Here is a 20214-nt window from a genome sequence, read left to right as displayed (position 1 = left end):
CAGAACAGCGGAAAAGCAGCAAACAGGTAACCAAGACACAACTTTGTAACTATTTAGGACAGGATCAGGTATGACACAAGTTCCAGTCTTCAACTTTTGACTTACCCTGAGAAGCTTAGAGTCGCCTGCCCAAGTCCTCTACATACAAGCCATACTTAGGAGGCTGGATTCCCAGGTGCTGGAAGTAACCCAGCTACTTCAGTTTGTGGCGAACACAGTAATGTTAGGTTAACAGCAGAACTTGATCTTAGAGGTCTTTCCCAATCTTAATTATTCTAGGATTCTAGAAAGCCACTATTTGCAAAGGGACTCCACAGAAAAGACAAATTAATAAGGTCATCAATTCTTAAACAGCCTAAAGAAGATTATTCCCTTAGAAGGGGTCTACTGCTTAGCTCAAAGGAGAAAGGTGGTTTCCTGATCTCCAAAACTGTTCATCTTTCTTTTAGTTGTAATTAAAAAGATAATCTGGAGTTGTTCATAGCAGCAGATTGGAACAGACAATATTGTCATTTCTTCTTCTGTCTTGTAGAATACAAAGAGAAAACAAGGTACGTGCAGCAGTTGCCATTTATTCCACAACTGAGTCCCATACATCATTTAGTACTAGATGAGAGCACCTTGGGAAGGCAGGGGAATTCTGACTGGGAAAGTAGAAGCTCCAGGTAGGGAATGTCTTGTAAAACTAGAAGCAAATAAAGAACCTTCTATCCCTTGTAGCTGTAGGTAAGATTGCTTACATACTGACAGCTTAAAATGCAGACTAAATAAAATCATGCAGCACAAAATGTCAGCAAATAAGACACAAATTTTTATTTTCATTTTTATTACAAAATTACAAAAAAACCCTCTGCTAACATTTGAAGTTTAACTTAAAAAAATCTTCATGGTTCACCAGGCTACCAAAATGGAAATGAAGGTAAAGAAGTTAAGCAATGTTTTGTTCTCCATTATAAACAGTCAGAACTCAGGAGTCTGCCATCATAACATCAGTTTCTCCAGCACCTCTGCCTCTACTGCTGCAAACAAGTAAGTGGCAAAGGTCTCATCACATTTTCTTTCTATTTTTCAAAGTACATCTAAGACCAGCAAAGGATACACAAAGTGTACTATTCCTTAATTTTTATTTTTTTAAAGGGATCATTTTTATGTTAGCTGAAAAATACAGCTCACTGGCATGGCTTTATAATGTTCCAAAACATAAGGAAATAATTTATTTTTTTTTAAATACATATAATCTGCTAAAATTTCTGAATTTTTAAGATGTTAAGACTGATCATTTACAATGTATTCAAAAATTTAACACTATATACACAAAGAAGGAATTGCCAATTGTTTTGAAAGTGTAATTTTACATAGAATATGGTCAGTCAGGAATTCATATGCCAATAAACATAAGCACTGTTCCTTTTATTTTCTCTGAGGCAGACAGACACATACAAACATGCAGGAAGATACATTGCCTTCATAAATATTTCCAGTTCAAAATCCATTGTTTTGCAAAAAAATCTTTAAGAAAATATGCATCATTCAAAACTGTTTACTTCCATTGACTCTTTAAAAACAAAACATTATAATTCTTTAAAAATAACACAAGAGCTACAGTACAGCAGGAGCAATGTGCTATCAGATCAGATTTGAAAGCTGCAGTGAGAATACTTTAAAATATCTTTATTTTCTTGAGGTTTGAAAAACAACAGGGATGAATTTACTCTCTAACATTGTTGACAGATGAAGAATTGTTTTCAGCTGGTGGGTTAATACAATTATTCTTCAAAAACCACAAGCCTATAGAAATACACAATGCTTATTCTCTAGGGTCATGTTAAACATTGACCAAGAAGGAAAACTGCAGAGTAACCTCCAGTTATGCCAACTTTTTACCAGTTCACTGGATGGCCAAATATGATTTTGGGGTGGCCACCAGGAATCACTAAAGAAACCCCTGAGACAGAGGAACAAGTGTGCAAAGGGGACGGAACATACGTTACTGATTTTGGGGAAATTATTATCATCTTTATGTTTATTCAGACAGGTATGTAATATATGTAATATGTATGTAAAATACCCCATATAAATAGGAGCTTTCTCTGTAATCAGCATACACAGTATTTCACAGGAAATACTCCCTCATGCATCCAGCCAAATAAAGAATGCCTTCTTAATGCTAACCAGCAACTAAGAAGTCTTATCTTTACTGATTTTTGGTAACAATATCAGTATTTAAATATGTTTAGATCATCAAAGTAAGGGACCATCTTACACAAAGGGAGACAGCATTCAATGAACAGATATCCTGCTACTTAAAGAATTCTAACTAAAATGCAATTGGTTTTATTTCTGTCACCTTCAGGTGCACCATCAGTAATAAAGTTAAGTTCAAGAGCCCCCTGGGAAGGTGTGATATTTCAGAAGATATAGATATCCAAGACCCAGCTCAGTTTTCTTTCTGGAGAAGAGTGAAATAATCAATGTGCTGAAACTTCAAGACCTCATTTCCCCAGCTGGTCCAGCCAGGCTGTAGGTTGCGAGCAAACAATTCCAAGCATTCCACATCTGGTTTGATAAACTCTGCCAGAACTGCTGCACAAGAGGAAAAAAAAAAAAGAAGACAACAACAATGACAATGGTACAAATAACAATAGTAAACAAGTAAAACCTCCCCTGTGATGCTAGCAGATGAAAAAATGGATGTTTCATTAAAAAAGGGAGAGACAGCAAATTAATTTCAGAGGTTTCATCAAACAGCTGGACTATTTATAGTGAGAAAGTAATTTTAAATAAGTGCCCTTGAGATTCTGAACAATACTGTCAAGGCCTTCAATAGCCTTGATTTATTGGTTTTCATTTAGAGAAAGGGAAGGAGGATTTATTTCAGCCTCTACATAGATGAGTTCTGAATTTTTTACTAATATCAACCAAACACCTCCTAAAGCTTCACTTAGCTCCAATAACAAGGGGGCAATACTTCTAAAAATAAATAAATAAATAGACCCTTTCCTTAATTAAGACCACACTCTTTTCCTCTGTACCTTAAAGGGAATAAAAGCATTTTTGTAATGGCAACTGTTAAAAGATAAAATAAGACACATCAGTTAAATAAGTATAGCACTAAAAGGGCTATAAAAATACAGCACCTATTTTTTGCTCCAGTATCAACCCAGCAGCTGAAGAGATATTTCTATAACTATTATTATAGTTATAGAAATATCTCTTATTCTAAGAGATATTTCTCTTAGAATATTCAGTATTCATGTTATTCAGTAACATAAATTTCTTTCATAATTAGGCATTTTTACTGCATAAATTCAAACATAAAGATGTCTGTCGTTAACGTCAATTGTGTCACTGATCAGGACTAGTATTCTTGGAGTGATAGAAAAAGATCTTGCCTTTTACTTGAAAAGTATTACTACGAAGAGTACATTGTTAAATGTGTTACTGGTCATACAGAGCCATTTAGCCTGTGGATGGTCCAAGCGACTCCTTAACTAGGTTTCATGAAATGGCTACAACAATGTTATTGTATACAAAAACATGAATGAGAAAAGCAATGGTTTAAGGACCACCCAACAAAGAGAAGGCAGAAAGACTGTAAAACTTAGCTATACTAAAAATTGCATGTTGTTTTTTGTTTTGGCGCTGAAGATAAAAGAAAAACTATGGAAACATATCCCTTTCCAAAGGATACCTTGGTCACTTTTAGATCAGATCTGCCAGTGATTTCTGAATTCTGTCACTTAAAAATACAGCTCATAAATCTGACATTTTGCTGCTTCACTCAGTCTCTCCAGATAAGATCACTGCAGAAAGCAAAAACACATCCAGACATCATACACCAAAGTATGAGAGGAAATGTTTTTTTCTTTTTTTTTTTTTTTTTTGTGCAATACAAGTACTGACTTTTTGCATTAAGTTTGCCAATCACAGATGCCCTATGTGAGACCCCAGCTGATCAGGTCATGGATTACTCCTGCTGCAGAAAGATGAGCACCCACTTCATTTTCTTGTGTTAGCCAACCCCATATGCATTTCCTACCTACATGATCACCTCTTCCAAAGCCCCAATATATTAAAAGTTTTTCTATAAATATTTTTTAATGGGTGTTTCCAGGCTTTATTGTGTTTTGGCATGGCATAAAAATCTATTCGCCTTCTCCCAATCTTTAACAAATGTCACATGAATGTCTCAGATGGGTTATCATCAAGGCAGCTTTTAATCTAAAAAATACTGCTACCAGAAGGCATCTTGTTCCAAAAACCTGCTTCTTTTAGAGGCAAGATAAAATGTTTAAACAAATCTAGCATTTGCAGAGAAGAGTCTGGGAAGTTTAGAAGAAAATGCACATTCTGACAGAAAACTCATGCACTGTTTGGTGTCATGGGAGTTCATCTAATTAGACACCACTTATGAGTAGCTGCTTAATACCACTTTGCAAACCCATCATAATAAAAAAAGTGTTAAAAATTATTCTTCTTTTCATAGGTCCATTAAGATAAGAATTTCTTGTGCATAATTTGCTGACAATTTGATCAGAGGGCTGAAGCACCTCTCCTAGGAGGACAAGCTGAGAGCTGGGGTTGCTCATCTTGGAGATGAGAAGGCTCCAGGGAGACCTTACTGTGGCTTTTCAATGCTTAAATGGGGTATATAAGAAAGAAGGCAATAAGCTGATTTTAGCAGGGCCTGCAGCAATAGGACAAGGGATAAAGGTTCTAAACTAAAATCAGATCAATTCAGACTAGATATAAGGAAACAATTGTTTACAATGAGGGTGCTGAAACACTGAACAGATTGCCCAGAACTTAAAATTCGTAAGTTAAAAATATCATCATAGCATTAGGTTCAGTAATCTAAAGCAGTTTTAATAGGCACCAAAAACTTTCATGCGTAGAAGAACAAATTTGAAAACCACACTTCAAAGATTCAACCAGCCTCAAAGACTGGTTCACCAGAAAGCAAAAAGGGGTAGCCAAGAAACCCATCAGTTCAGCAGAAACAAGAAACATGTCTTTCTATCAATTTCATTACAGAATTTAAAAAGGAAGTCACAGGAATCTCCCCCTCTCCTTCTGCCAGAGACAGCATCTTTTTTAACTCAAAGGGCTTTTTTTAAAAAAAGAGACATATTACATATAATTTGAGATTACATTATAGTGTGATTCCTCATTGCTAGGTTGTTGGCATTTACATAATCATATCAGGCAGTAACTTGCACTGCAACGAAATTACCATATCAAAAGAGCTGAATTTTGTTTGCTTAAAATCTCATTACACTGGTTTCCTTAAAATCGGAAAAATCAGTGTTCAAGTTACAAATTATTTCTTTGCTAGACCTTTATATGACCAGTAGGCTATCTTAACACATGGATCTGATCTGCAGCCCTCAAGCAAACCCTTGGGTTTTTTCCTCTGAAAACAGCTTAGAGGAGTTCCATCAGTAGAAAAATTAAGTATTGAGTTTTTCTACCACAGGAATAGATTGAAAAGCAAAACCCAGCACACAATTACTTCTATCCACTTACAGATACCACTGACAGGAAACAGGTTAAATAGATGATCAAGAGCCTATTCTTTATCACTTGCAGGTGACTTGCAGGTGTCACAAACACTATGACAGCAACTCAGGTACTTATACTTGAGCACCTAATGCCCTAGGACACCTGAAGCTAGCACTGAGCCAGCTGGCAGACACAACAGTTCCAGAAAACCCATTTCATTCTGAAGTGATCAGGCAGGAGACTTGCCACACCTGCATACTCCTAATCCCAAACACGTAGTGAAGATGCATCCTCCTAAATGCATCCTCCTAAATCCTCCTAAAAATGTTTAAGTGAGCAAAAGAAAGAATTATCTTTGAAACAAGCAACAGTTTCTCCTTATTTTCTGAACTTCCACTGCCTAAAAAGCAGGTTCTGCATTGACAAATTTGATACATAAAATGAAAATAACTGTCTGCTTTTTCACTGCCTGATCAGTGAGCCATGCAAAGAACAAAGCACACAGTTATCTCAGTTTAGAATAACCCTTCAAAAGAGTTTGCAATGTAGAGGCCCTTATTGCCCAATTTGTCTAAACCCTGAACAGAGCAGGACCAGAAAATGATCTGAAATCCAGTTCAAAGATGGCTTTACAGCACTGCATCTTTCCTGAACTTCCAAGTTTAACCTAGATGCTGATGCACCTATCAATTAGTCTTACAGCAAGGGCTCACAAGGCACATAAGGAAACAAAAGGCATTTACTTTTTTTTGTTCAAAAAAAACCTTTATAACACGGCCTAATAAGCCACTGCCACAGGAGGAGGGAGTTCCCGTGACTTCTCATTGTGTAGTTCTGCTGAATATATGCAAATTGGTTAGAACATAGCCAAGAATTAATTCCAGTGCTTTTAGGCAAACTCCTACACAACAGTATTATTTTCTAACAATAACTGCACATACTTAAAAACTGGAAGAGCAATGGCTATAACAAGAGCAATATGTAATACAGGAAAAGGAAAAAAGGTGCTGTGAAGTTACCTAGAACTTCATACATATCTGTAACAGAGTATCTTTTGTGCTCTCTAAGAGCAACGTTGAATTGAATTAGAAAGAAAACCTGCTGTTATTTGAATCAAAACCTGGAGTAATAAAATTTGATTTCAACACATTTGCATAAAGCAGCTTAAGTACATTTACAATGACATATTAGAGCTCTAAGCATTGAACACAGCACATGCATCACCAAAAACCCCTACAGTTGCAATTTCATGGTTAAATGCACTGTAGGAATACAAACATCTCTTTTTGATGGCTTACTTTAATTTACATCTTTCTCTTCCCCCAGAGAGATAAACTCTTATAATCAGTCATTAAGTGGCTACATATGTACCAACATACAACCTTTATTGCTGTAATAAGAAACAAAGTGCCAGACAGCATCAGTAAATACTAATATTTCTGGCTTTGTTACTACTAAACAAAACATAAAGAATGTGTGTGACTCATCAAGTGTCCTTCTCCCCCCTTGCCAAATCCCTACTTCTGTTCAAATTTCTTCTGAACCCCTCTAGGATGTAGCTCAGCTGCTCTCTACTGGCTGCTTGAGAATATTGGCTGGTCATGAAAGCAACACCTTGTATGGCACAGAAGTCAATCAGCATTTGCTTTATGGTCTACCTTTTCATTACATAACCATATTCTGCAAAGACCTGCCAATAAACTGTAGGATATATGTGGATTTTCACAAAAACTTTTAAAATCATTTATATTGCTCCACAGCAAGTTAATTTTTTCAAAGAGAAACATAAATGCTGCACAATGGTATCAAATCCTATAACTCAAGTGAAGATTCAAGAAATACACACAAGAAATTAGCAAGGACTGTTCCTTTTAAAGTCCACTCAGGATTATAATTTATAAAGTATTCTCCCATATGGTTTCTAGATTCTGCCCTACAAAAGAACTGTTCCAAGGACCATTGTTGCACTAAAATTTTCTGCAATACATCCAAATGGCTGGTTTGCACCCTAGGATACCTCAGAAGTTTCCTGTTTGTGTCCAAGTTTTTTGCTAAGTATTGGACTGCTAAAGAGACCCTAGGTGACAGCCTCATAAATAAGCACCCCACTGTTCATTAGCTTAAATCGACACATATACTTTCTGCTGTAGCTCTAACTCTTAACAATGTGGCTTTGGGATGGCAAAAAACACTCCTAAAATTGCCTTTCTTTTTTTTCTGTTTTTAGCTAACCAAAGTATGTCCTTTCTACTAGTTTTTCAACAGAGGGGCAGCTGTATGTATGTGTGTGTAAATATATATATATATATATGTGTGTGTGTGTGTGTGTGTATATACACACATATATTTATATATATATATATAATTTTTTTTATGGTAATTTAATAAATTCAAACCCCAAACACAAATTTCAAAGCATCCATGAAGGTACAACAATTGTTCAGATCAAAAGTAGTTCTACCCCTTCAGAAGAGAAAAAGGAAAGCATATCAGTGAAGCAAAGCATGTCACCTCTCCTCTCAAAGAGCATTAAACATTTCTTCTACCTGCCTTTTCTGATGTGAATACAAAACACCTGGAATATTTGCAGACCCTTCTTGAACTTCCCCCTTGGTGGAGGATGAAATCATTCTTGTGAGAGGTATTAATCATATTTCTTACCACAGCCTTGCAAGGTTCTAAGGTGCTGTAATGATGAAAGTACCACTTCCTATGGATGAAAGTGCTCCAGAACAATTCATTGGACTAACTCTAAAATGTTGAATTTATACCCACACTAACCAGCTGGCTGGAATTACTGCATCAATTTCAGAGAGTGAAATACAACTCCTCAGAAACAAGCAGGGCATGCCTTATTTGTTGCCTCTTATTAGCAGTCTTTAGATAATTAGGTTTTTTGATTTAAAGGCATAATAGTACTGCAGGCATATAATCAATTCATGCAGATATGTTAACATTTTTTCAGGATAACATAATAAAGAAAGAGGTTTCTGCTTTTCTATTTTATATATTCCCAAAGTTCTCTCCTTCACAAGGTACTTTAGGTCGTTTGTCACAACTTCTTATACAAAGTGTCTATAAAACTGTTTTTGCAGTATTCAAAAGAAAAATTTTGAAAAAGGCAACATATTTTCTACATGTCTACCCAAAATGTTCACACAGTAATACTTGAAGTTATAGTTCTCATATTCATTTTTGGAGACCAAGAGTGAGCTGCTTCAGAACACTTAGAAATGCTGAGGAACCACAACTTCTGTTAAGTAAAGTTGCTTGGCAAATGGGAAATCATGGCATTTCTATGCACATCCCAGAATGAGGCATTTGAGTCCACTGAGCTAAAGAAACATTAGGCAAAAAAACCAAAACATACCAGCAAGAGGAGGTTTATGTGAATGCAGACTGCAGGGTATGCTGACAATTAATTGATGCTCTGGAATTGGAAGAACACATTCAGATTTCCTGCCATATAAATCAGAAAAGAAAAGAAACATGAAAATGAATGCTACCCAATGTGATGCTACAGCTCTCACAGAGCTACGCCAGATGGGAGATAATACACAGAATGTTTATTTACAAACTTCAGGGAAGTCCAAGGGAAGTCAAGTGTTGCTCAGACATATCATATAAAATGACAGTTTATGAAATCATTGAGGCTTGAGACAAAACATGGTAAAAAACAGCCATGCAAAGCCACTGAGAACAAACAATGCAGTCCAGTATATCTTCATGTGTGGAACAACAGCAGCATCCCCAAAATGGCATCAGCCTGTGCCAAGGACTTGTGGTCCAAGAGAACCAGTCAGTAAAGGAAGCCCTGTCCACAAGGCTTTTCTCCCGGACAGTTCCCCAAGACAGCAGACAAAAAGAACAGACAAGGGTTCCATCCTTTAATCTCACTAAGACACTCTCTTATTCCAAAGCTAATAAGGGTATCTTTAGGTCCACAATCAGCCAAGAGATTTTGGGACATTATAATGCATTACAAGCAAGTGATACATACAAAGGGAATCCTAGCAGATGCAAAAAAAGACACCATAAATATCCTGACATACCTTAAGGCTTCCTTTACATCTGCTTGAAATCTCCCTAATACAAGAACTTCATAGGGTTTTTTGTGCAAAGAATCCAAAGGCAATACAAATTCTCCAGCTGTAGTAATCTGACACAAGAGAGTTAAAAATATACAGCAGAAGATTTTAATATACCATATTTTTCCAAGACCTTTTCCTTTATAAAGAGGAGGATAGTGATATCATAGCTTTCAAATACAGAAACACATGATAGTAAGTAGAAAAATTAGAAGAACATAAAGTATCATAGTGCACGTCCAAGAAAACAACAAAACAAATTGAGAGCTTACTTTTACCCAGTGCCACTCAGCAAGTGTTTTCACCGACCAGTGAGGATAAAGTTCATCCTTAACAAAACGTAAGTGCTTCTGTCTATTAGTCACCCATGTGACTACAAGACAATTTGGAGCAGCTAGTGCTGGTACAGGGATCTGCTTGATTTGCCATGAAGACAAGTGGCTGTACCTATGCCAGTATAGTGAGAAAGCAATTAGCATATACCAACCATAAAAATTGCAAAGCAACACAAATGGTTTAAAAACTACACAGAGCAGTCACTTCAAGAATTACCGCCTGACAATCTAAGTCATAAAAATAGTTCAAGACTGACACCTAGTGGACAATTCTGAGGGATTTTATATAAAATCATTAGGGTAAGTACATAAATTTTACTGAGCAGAACCTTGAACTATGTATTTCCACTATCCCTCAAAATAAAGCATTGTGAGTTGTGACTCTGAAGAAGTTTAGAAGCCCATGCTTCATTTAAGAACTATCAGATGTAATTCAGTTTTCTCTTCTTTGTGCCAGAACAAAGCTATTTAGTGAACAGTAGCTTCTTAGACAATGTAATACTATTCACTTCTCATAATAAACTCTCTACTGAATGGAAATGACAAGTGAAAGTGACTTGCAAGGGCAATACTAATTTGAATGGCAAGTTAAGAGGTCATAAAAGACAATGATTTCTCCAATTATTTTCAGAAGTTGTTAGTTTTTTTTAATTACCAGCCAAGTAAAGTTCCTTAGGTTATTCAAAACCAATCTGCACTTTTATGAGCTAACTGAATGCTATACCAGTGAATCCAGGATGCCTCCCAGATCCTGGCCTGTGCTACCATTTTTTTTCAGGATGCAATTCTACACTATTTAATAAACTGTAAGAACCTACACATTGCAGCACCAGAAATATTGGCACACTGCCTAATGAAAATCAACGGCCACCCTATGGGTACCACACAATACTTCAGTGAGAAACAGTAAACAAGGATAAAATCCAAAATAACTCCTGGACTAGATTTTCCAGAGGAAAAAAGATTCACCCAGATGAGAAATGCTTCACAATGATTAACTGCCAACAAGATAATTATGAGCAGTGATATCTCTTCCACTTTTTGCCTTTATTTTATAAGGGAGAGAAGATCTTGGTGACTAAGTTATGCTAGTAAGTACAATTATTCTCTGAGTACCTTATATACTCAAGATGGACATCTGAATGAGAGTTTCTACAGGTTCCTGAAGGTTTTCAAAGGAAAGCCTACCCATCAGTCTCTCCATCTTCAAACTATGTCTTCATAAGTTTCAAAAGCTCCAGCAAACTTTATCCTAAAAAGTTTTAAGGCCATATTTCCTGTCTACCCTTCTTTCAAACAGATACAGTTCTATGGTAGCCAAGAGAACTCCACTGCCATAAACATGATGTTACTCAGCAGTGAAGAAAGCCCATAAAAATTTAAGTTAATGACTTCATAAACTACAGTACTCAGAGTTCCTATTGCACTGGAGGGTTTTACTGCTGCATCATCATGTTCTTCTAAACATTAGACTGAAGCTACACCTCAAATTAAATAAAAACCCACTCAAACTTTGGAGCAAGATTTCAGTCCTGGAAATACTTACACATTTATCTAGCTTTATGCCCACTGAAGTAACCCTATTAATTACAAACTAGTATCTGCATGACCTGGGCCCTACAAAACAGCAGAATCCATACTTGCTTTGTAAAGGACTAAAATCTTCTCACCAGCTAGATAATTTAAGATCTACTCTTGTAAATATTTTGTATGCCAAGCATCCAACACATCTCAGAAAAACACCTAAAACAGTCCATAGATCTGAAGGCAAGCATGGTCAAAATATTTACAAGTTTAAGCTACAGTCTCACAGCTATACTGGTCCTAGATTGGATCAATATATTAAAATGTTAATTACCCTTTGTAAGCTACAATGACAATGTTTGTTTGATTTTACTATAAAACATACCTGTTACTCCTTTTAACAGACTTGTTCTCCCATGGTGGATCAATCACAATTACATCATATTTTTTCTTGTCTGGCAAGTGAAATTAAATAAAAAAAAAAAGCCAGTAAATTAGCTTTAAAAAATATCTATGAGTTAAAAGAGATAAACAGCAAAACTGCAAATTTCTTCTCTTATTTCCAAATAAGAAGTTAAAAGACTTTTGACATGCTTAATGCAGATAATCATATCCAGAAAATTCAAAATTTTTAGGCTGATTACCTAAGGAAAGGACTTTGATGTGATCTGTGTCAGATCCCTCCAAGAAATTTTGAATATCTCTAGGACTTACAGGGAAAAAAAAGAACAGTAGAGTGTAAGTATCAAAAATAAAATTTTTTCCAAGTTTCCCAACAGAAGCTATGTAATGAGGCACCCAGCTGAGTGAAAAGCTACAGCCCTGAATGCAAGATTCCTGTCCTGTTTGATCTTCTATCAGGCCAACAGGGACATGCAGAGTTTCAAGCCAGCCCTAGAAAACTGTTTTCCAATACTGGAGGTAAAGAGAGACAGATAGCTAGACACAGTGTATAAAATGGGAATCAATGAACAAGAGTAAAAAAACTGAAAGAGTTTTCATGGGAGAAGCCGAGTTTACTTTAGCTGGAGGAAAAAAGATACAGAACACATGCATGAAAAAAAATAGAACTCCCCAATTTCATTTCTTCAGAGAACATATTTGTTCTTTCATTGAGTCTGATGGTAAGAACAACAGCTTAGTATCTGATGTTCATAAAATGTGATTACAGCTTCTTATTCATTTAACACTGGAGGTGTTATCCTTACACTGGACTGACCAGCAAGAAATTCTTCTCTTTTGGCACATGAAAGACAAGGAGAAAAATAATAATTAAAATGGACAGCAGACTTAGTCAGAAAAAAAAGTCTACAGTCAGGGCATTATGTTAACATTCACTGGTGTTTATTTCAAAAGCATTTGCTCAGATTTCTTGGACTGCACTGCAACTCCTTGGAGAATCTTATATGCTCAACTCTGCAGAGTGGTAGCAGAGTGATAATAATCTTCTTTCTTTCCTACAGATGAAAACAGCTAACGAGCTAGATTCTGGACTTCAAATGCAAAATCATTATGTAGACAGTAAGATTCTATCTCCTGAATATCTTCACAATAAAAAGCAAAATTAAAAAAATATAATGTCTAAGTCACATGTTTCCTCTCTTCTCATGTGCAGTTAAAAAACATAAAATTACTGTTTAGACGGTAGAGCAGTAATGCCCAACTCTTGCTCACAGGCAACATCTTTCCTGTAAACTGTCTGATAAAGCCTAGCTGTGACTGATAGTAATAAAAATAATACTAATACTAATAGTAAAAATGAAGGTCAATTTGAAAGCTAATGGAATGGCACTGAAGACCAATGCATGCTGTCAGCTTAGGGCTGAGGATAGTGGCTTGTATAGCTTTTGACCTACTTTTACAGAGTACTTGTTCTAAAATCCCCCCATTTCCCTGTCACTGATTTTTGCATAAGCCAACACTCTCAGCTGTGAAGCATAGCAGCTGAAAAGTCAAGTCAAGTCATGCTTGCTACTGGTGCTCTTGCTAAAGTGGTGTTGCCTTCCAGCTTGATGCAACAGCCTCTCAAACTGTTACCTTCCCTGGGGCATACTGGGCTTTGTTCCACGACCAGGTTATTCCAATCTAAAAAGACCCTGCCACTGAAGTGGATGAGTCTGTAAGTGAACATTTGCTTTAAGGTGCATTATCTCATCTCTTCCCCATGGTCAAATCAAGACAGCAGGACCACCACTTCAGCAGCAACATGGACCTACCTATGCTAAAGGCTCATCCTGTGGGACAGAGACCCAGGAGCACAGCTAGTCCCAATTCTTGTGACTTCCATGCTGACAGCGGCTCAGAACACATTCACAAACTGTTGTATTTTGGCTGAGATTTTTAAAGGAGCCTCCTGGAGACAAATAATTCCCTCATGACATGATTCCCTAACCCCTCAAGATCCCTTTGAAAGTCCTTGCCTATTTGCACAAAGTTAGAAATAACACCTTGAAAGCCTGCAGCAGCATTTGTGATGCTGTGTATTAAAATCTGTTCATTGAGTTATCTTGACATTAACTGCCCTTCTTGGGCAGGAGAAAAGGGGTAAATTCTAATACCTAAAGATACTTACAGTTCAGCAGGGGCTGTAAACATGAAATATCAGATAAGAGGAAACTGCTTTTTGGTGGTACTAAGTATTTCTGCCCCATTAACACAATTATCTTCGCACAGTTTGAGCTGTTTTCCGTAACACACGAAAGCAGGTCCTGCTCTGCCCTGGAGATTTCCTCCTCTAGCACATGTACAGCTTGATGGTCACTTTCATCCACAGCTGGAAACTGCTTTGCCATTTCACATAATTCAGCCAACCCACAGACAATGTGTTGAGGAACATTATTCTTCCTGGAACTGGGCTTTGCAGTAGTATGGTGAAGAAAACCACTTTTGAGTCCCTCTTGGACTAAATGCAAAGTGCCTTCCCAAATGAGCTTCCTGACCTGTATGGTCACAATAAAAACAAAGGAAAAAAGAAAAGATGTTTCAAGTGTCCACTTGACCAGGAAATGCAACTGAAATCAAAATATTTTCAATCTGCAGGTAGGGAAAAGGAACCTTGCCAATTACTGAGATCAAAAGCTACAAAGGCACAATAATAAGGTGTGTGTCTTGGTCTAACCCAAGCTGGCAACCAAGTACCACACACCCATTCACCCACACCACATGCCTCCCACTCCCTGGTGGGCAGAAGAATCCAAGGAAAAAAGCAAATCTCATGGGCTGCTATAAGAACAGTTTAAAAATGGAAACAAAATTAATTATTATCCTTATTTTTATTATGAAAAAGCAGAAGTGAGAGAAGTATGACCCAAGAGAAACAACTGACGCACAATACGACTACTCACCACGTACTGACTGATGTCTAGCCCCTCCCTTACTAGTAAATCCATGGCTCCTGGCCAACTCCCATTGTTTATATAGTGATCATGACATCCTATGCATGGAATATCTCTTTGGCCAATTCAGGACACCTGTCCTGGCCATGTTCCCTCCCAGCTTCCTTTTTGTACCTGCTCATTGGCAGACCACAGGAAACTGAAAACTCCTTGACTTAGGGTAAGCACTGCTTAACACACCAATATCTTAATTTGTTGCTGTCAACATTATCCTCATGTTAAACCCAAAATGAAAATCTTTGATGTTTTCTGATCTATCCTGACCAGGCTGGAAGGGACAAAGCAGATGCAGCTGGGTGCAGACATTCAGGCAAGATATTTAGCTTTCACTATGACTCTGGGGCTTTTTTAATAACTTGGGTTTATTTTTCATTTGGAGCATTCCCACTCTATCAACTCTGTGTTAGCTGTCCAGCTACCAAGCAGAAAACTAACTCTATCCCAGCCATAAACCAGGACACCATGCTAACTTCTGTTGCTGGTTTTCATTTTTTGGTAAAGTTACAATAATTAGAAGGCTGGAGAAAGAAAGAATGCAAAACTACTGAATAAAACATTTCAGACAACAGACGTGGAATATAATTGTTTCAAGCAAACATTTGAATTTCAAATTTCAAAGCAATTATCTGAAGTTTAATTTAAAATTCTAATTTAATTTCAAGTTACTGTGCCCATGAACATATTTTTAATTGAAATGTATGCTGGGATCTAAAAAACCGTAATTTTCCACATTTCAATTCACTTCATAAAACAACAGTCTGTGCATTTTACAGTAAGACAGAAGTACAATCAGTAAATCAAAGTATCAGAATTTGATTTTTGCAACTTTTCTAAGTGGCAAACTTCTCAAATAGCCTGTTTGTCCAGGATGACACAATTGTTGGACCTATATACACTGTTACTTCAGCACCTTCACAAAATTTAGAGACCCGTTTTGCTGTGTTCTGCAGCTGCAGGATCAAGTTCAGGGAGGTTATGGATTCTGGTGACCAACATGGGATGCAATGAGACGGGTCTCTGCTTGGTTAATGTCAGGAAACCAATTATTCAACACAGGAACAAACTCAGCGCAAATCCAGAGACAGAGAACACAGACCAGAGGCAAGGTGGGGGTTTTATGGAACAGAGCCAGGGTGGAGTTTTAGGTCAGGGTCTAATAGGGACATTGCAAGGGCGAAACCCAGGGGCACAAAACAAATCAGAACACCCTGAGCTGCAACCCCAGGAGGGGTCTGCAGATGGGGCAACTCGTCCTGGGCTCACAGGGCACATCTCCTGAAGCAGAGGGTGGAATTTACTTTTCCCGGGCTTTAAAGCCACACCTCTCACTTTAACACTGCTTATCCAAAATTGAATCTTTGCCCCCCACACCATTTTATATCCAAATCATGGAGCCTTTATGTCTTTTGATTGTCAGTCAGTCAGGTGTGTTTATCCATTTGTCCATTGTCAGTTACAGGGGCTTTATTAAATGTCTCAAATACATACTGCAGTTTCAAATGCTTCTGATTACAGAACCTTCAAGATTACAAGAGGGTTTTACAAAATATGCCTTATTACAATTCCCAGATTAGTGACAGGGGAAGAAATTTTTTTTAGTAATATAATAGTGCCACCTCTAGATATCAGAGAGTACAGAGTCATAAATTTTTAGTACCTTGGTTTGTGATAAGAGAAGTTCATACTGTTTCAACAGAATTAATAAATATATCTTTAGAAACTACACCCTCTTACATGCATGCATTAACTCACAGGTGGACAAAGTGGACAAAGTCTCCTGACTATCAATCTATTGAAGCAGGAGTTTTACCAAACGGCTGCTGAAGGAATTTAGCATATTTTGTACTGTTCCCTATGTTGACTCTGACTGAAATTCATAAATGGATTCAATAGCTAAAATTCATAGATTCACTTGCAGAAATAAAATTGGGGTTGTTTGGGTTTTTTGACAATGACTCTACAGATACAAATATGTGCCAAAATAATCTGGGTTGACTTGCAGAGCTATAACCTTCAACAACACAAATACAGTAAAAACCCAATACTACTTTCTAATCTCTGAATAATCTAAGAGGCTAACTGGGGTCACAGATTTTTCCAAACTGTCTTTTCCACATATTTACCAAATATCATTTGAAGTTAAACAAGGCTCCAAGACATCAAACTTCTTTTGTTCATTTCTTTCCTTATTTCTACTGTTGAAGGATTTTATTTTTGCCTTGAACTTTTCATACTCATGTATGAAACTTCATGCTGAACTTCAGTTTTTTCCTTTAAGGTGATTTTTTGCACATGCACAGCTTACCCACAGAAATAATCACAGGACCTCTACACTGTATCAGCAAGCTGCAAATATTTACTACAAGATTGTTGCCATGTAAAAGGCAAAAAAGCATAGTCATCTAAATGTAGTTCAAGCAGAACAGATTTAAGCAAAAAGCCCAATATGACTAACATCTTTGTCAAAGGAAAGAAAGCAAGTGTAGCTCCCAGTTCAGGCTCACATCACTATTTGGGAAAGCAGTAAAATACATCAAGCATTACCTACAGATTGCATTTCTATGATTGACTATTATGCTTCAGTGTTAATCACTTGTATCTCCACCAGCACATCACTGACATAAGCACACAGATTTGAATTCCAATCAATGCATAATCCTTTAGTAGGACAATATAAAACGTTAGAGAAAGGTGGTTTGTTTTTTTTTTTTTCAATTGCAGAATAAGATACTTTGAAGCACATTTGCTTCAAAGGTCACAAAAGCTTTGAGTAACTCAGTACAGTGTCCTGAAACACTGAGGAGCTGCTATTCAGAATGGGTTATGCTGCCAATTTCAAATCGATCACTTCCTAATATTCAACTCATCACAACATGATGTTCAGTTATCTATAACAGTACAAGTTACTTTGTGCATGCAGCTTCCAGCTCTTTGTAATGTCTCAGATGCAGTTTCACATATATCTACACAGAAGATCTACTCTGTAAGCATGAATTCATATAACGATTGGAGAGACTGACCTTCCTTTCCCTTTCCTTCTTTGCACCAGTGGAACAAGCTACAAAAACAGAATTTGTTTGCAACCATGCCCTCCACTCTGCACACACCCAAAGTCAAGCAGCATGTACTTGCAAAATAATACATTTTTTCCAACTTACATTTGAATGGTATTCCAAAGCATCCAGTTCACCTTGGTTGAATACACATTTCCTTTTACGCTTCTGCAGAATTGGCAAAAAGCAACAACAAAAAAACAAACAATTCCACAATGAAATAAAACAGGGAAAAAAATCAAACATACCTGAATTAAAACCTACCTCTTTAAAACCAGACAAAAATTTCCATCTCTTTTTACTATCACAAGTACAAGTCAAATAAGCAAAAAGATCTGAAACTAAACTGCTGCAGGCATTCACAAGGTACACAGGCTTAAAGCTGCTCTAAATTATTCATGGCACTAGGATCTGAAGGTACCTAGTGCACAGATTGTGCTCATGCCTCTTTGGGCCCATACTAAAAGTTTCAGCTGCCTAGTGCAGTTTACTAATAAAATAAAAATATTAACTATTCTCTGTGATTACATTTATTGGTTTACACAAGTGACTCTTATTTTCTCATGCCCACATGGAACAGTACTGAACAGCACTTAAAGTAAATTCATATTGTCCTTCCCAACTCACGAATCTGCACAATCTCAACAGCTACCACAGTTTCAGGCTGTGTACCTGACCACAACCAGTGTCAGATGCTCTCAGGAGCAATCCACTGTTTATGAGACACAGAATGTATAGTACTCACATGAGTGGCACAAGAATATCCTTCGAAGTTCCCACTCTTCTACACTACCTCAAAAGACTTAGTTATGCAAAACAATATTAGCAGAATAATACTTATCAAGGGATTACTGTAATTTACTATGTTACAGAGAACATACCTTCCTAGCAGTGGCAAGAGAATCTCCATTGTCACTCTTTGCTCCTTCTTGATATTCCTCTCTGCTGCTGTTGGCCTTTATTCCTGTCAGACTCACCTCAGGGCATCCCTGACACGGCTGCTCCTCACAAGCTGCAGCTATATGGGGCTTAGAAATATCAAAGAACTCCTCCCGAAACACATATCTCATTTTTGCTCTTTTACCTTCTGCTTCTACGGCATCTCCAGGATCATAAGGAGGACCACCGCTTGATGAGGGCGTGGCAGCAAAAGTAGAAATGCTGTAATAGTCTTCAGTAGATGTGACAGAAGTACTGTGAGTGACACCACCAGGGTGTGCAAAGGAGTCACAGATCTCATAGCCACACTGGTTGATGAAAGAGAGATGATCCACAAGCCATCCCGCTGTCAGACGATGTACCACAGACATCATAAGTCCCCTTTTCAGGACGAAAAATCAGCTCCCTGAAACCACAGCCTTCACCAACCATCTGCACTTCCTGGAGCAACCTCCTCCTGTGGGAATTTTTATAAGAATTCACTTTACAGAATTACCACTGTTTAATAAACTAGCACATCTCTTCTGACAGACATTTCCATGCTCACACAGGGCACACTGCTGAAACTGCTGACTTCAGCTGTTTTCCTCATGTTGATCCCCATGCCACTACATTTTTTGTAGTAACCCAATTTTATATGACTTTCCATACTTTTATAGGGTATGTGCTTACTCTGTCTCTTTTTAGCAAGTCAGAAAACAGTCCTATGACACTCCAATTATGTCTAAGACTATACGATACGTGTGTATATCTATACACTGTATATACACCAAATATATATGCATTTACACTACATATCTTTACCACGTATGTTACACACGTGCTATATAGACTACATATATGCACACACTATATATAGACATACGCTATATATATTTACAAATAAACACACACATATATGCATACATACCCACTATATACATATGCATACATTGTATCTACACACACACATACGTATACATAGAGAAATGGTTCACAATGACGGCACCCGGGAGCAGCAAAGGCAGGGGCCGACTCCTATCCCCGAGGGCACACAGGGACCGAGAGCTCGGGCTGTTCGCCAGGAAAATTCTCGGCGGCTGGAGAAAAGCCCGGGGTTCGCCGAGGCCCGGCAGCGTCTGGCACACACTCACCGCGGGCGCCGCCATGTCGCTGTACGGCCATGGCCCGTCCCTGAGCCCTTCCGGGGCTTGGGCTCCTCCTCTCCTCCATTCGCTCCTCTCCTCCATTCGCTCCTCCTCTCCTCCATTCGCTCCTCTCCTCCATTCGCTCCACCCCTCTATTCCCTCCGCCCCTCCATTGCTTCCTCCCCTCTATTCCCTCCTCCCCTCTATTCCCTCCTCCCCTCTATTCCCTCCGCCCCTCCATTCCCTCCTCC

The 20214-nt window shown here is 37.7% G+C and overlaps 1 protein-coding gene across 6 annotated transcripts; it reads right to left on the bottom strand.

The window, feature by feature from the left end:
- Positions 1–794: 794 nt before the first annotated feature.
- On the bottom strand, positions 795–20077 carry METTL4 (methyltransferase like 4). 6 transcript variants are annotated; one of them, XR_001519703.2, is made up of 10 exons: positions 19970–20077; positions 18779–19293; positions 18003–18065; positions 14022–14388; positions 11835–11904; positions 9863–10037; positions 9555–9661; positions 8873–8961; positions 3692–3803; positions 2476–2583 (listed from the first exon to the last, which is right to left on the bottom strand). XR_001519703.2 is itself a non-coding variant. In XM_015619460.2 (9 exons), the coding sequence occupies exons 2-9, from the start codon at positions 19208–19210 to the stop codon at positions 2438–2440; spliced, it is 1449 nt and encodes a 482-aa protein (XP_015474946.1). In that variant the 5' UTR covers positions 19211–19293; positions 19970–20077; the 3' UTR covers positions 795–2437. The 6 variants fall into 6 exon arrangements, 5 of the variants coding, with proteins under 5 accessions (XP_015474946.1, XP_015474947.1, XP_033368121.1 ...); XM_015619460.2 differs by lacking the exon at positions 3692–3803 and having other exon boundaries at positions 795–2583; XM_015619461.3 differs by lacking the exons at positions 3692–3803; positions 19970–20077 and adding an exon at positions 19791–19951 and having other exon boundaries at positions 795–2583.
- Between the last annotated feature and the right edge of the window lie 137 nt (positions 20078–20214).

Source organism: Parus major, chromosome 2 (genome assembly GCF_001522545.3).
Source record: "Parus major isolate Abel chromosome 2, Parus_major1.1, whole genome shotgun sequence".
NCBI lineage: Eukaryota > Metazoa > Chordata > Aves > Passeriformes > Paridae > Parus > Parus major.
Note: the sequence above shows the minus strand (reverse complement) of the source record. Positions and strands in the feature narration are given on the sequence as shown.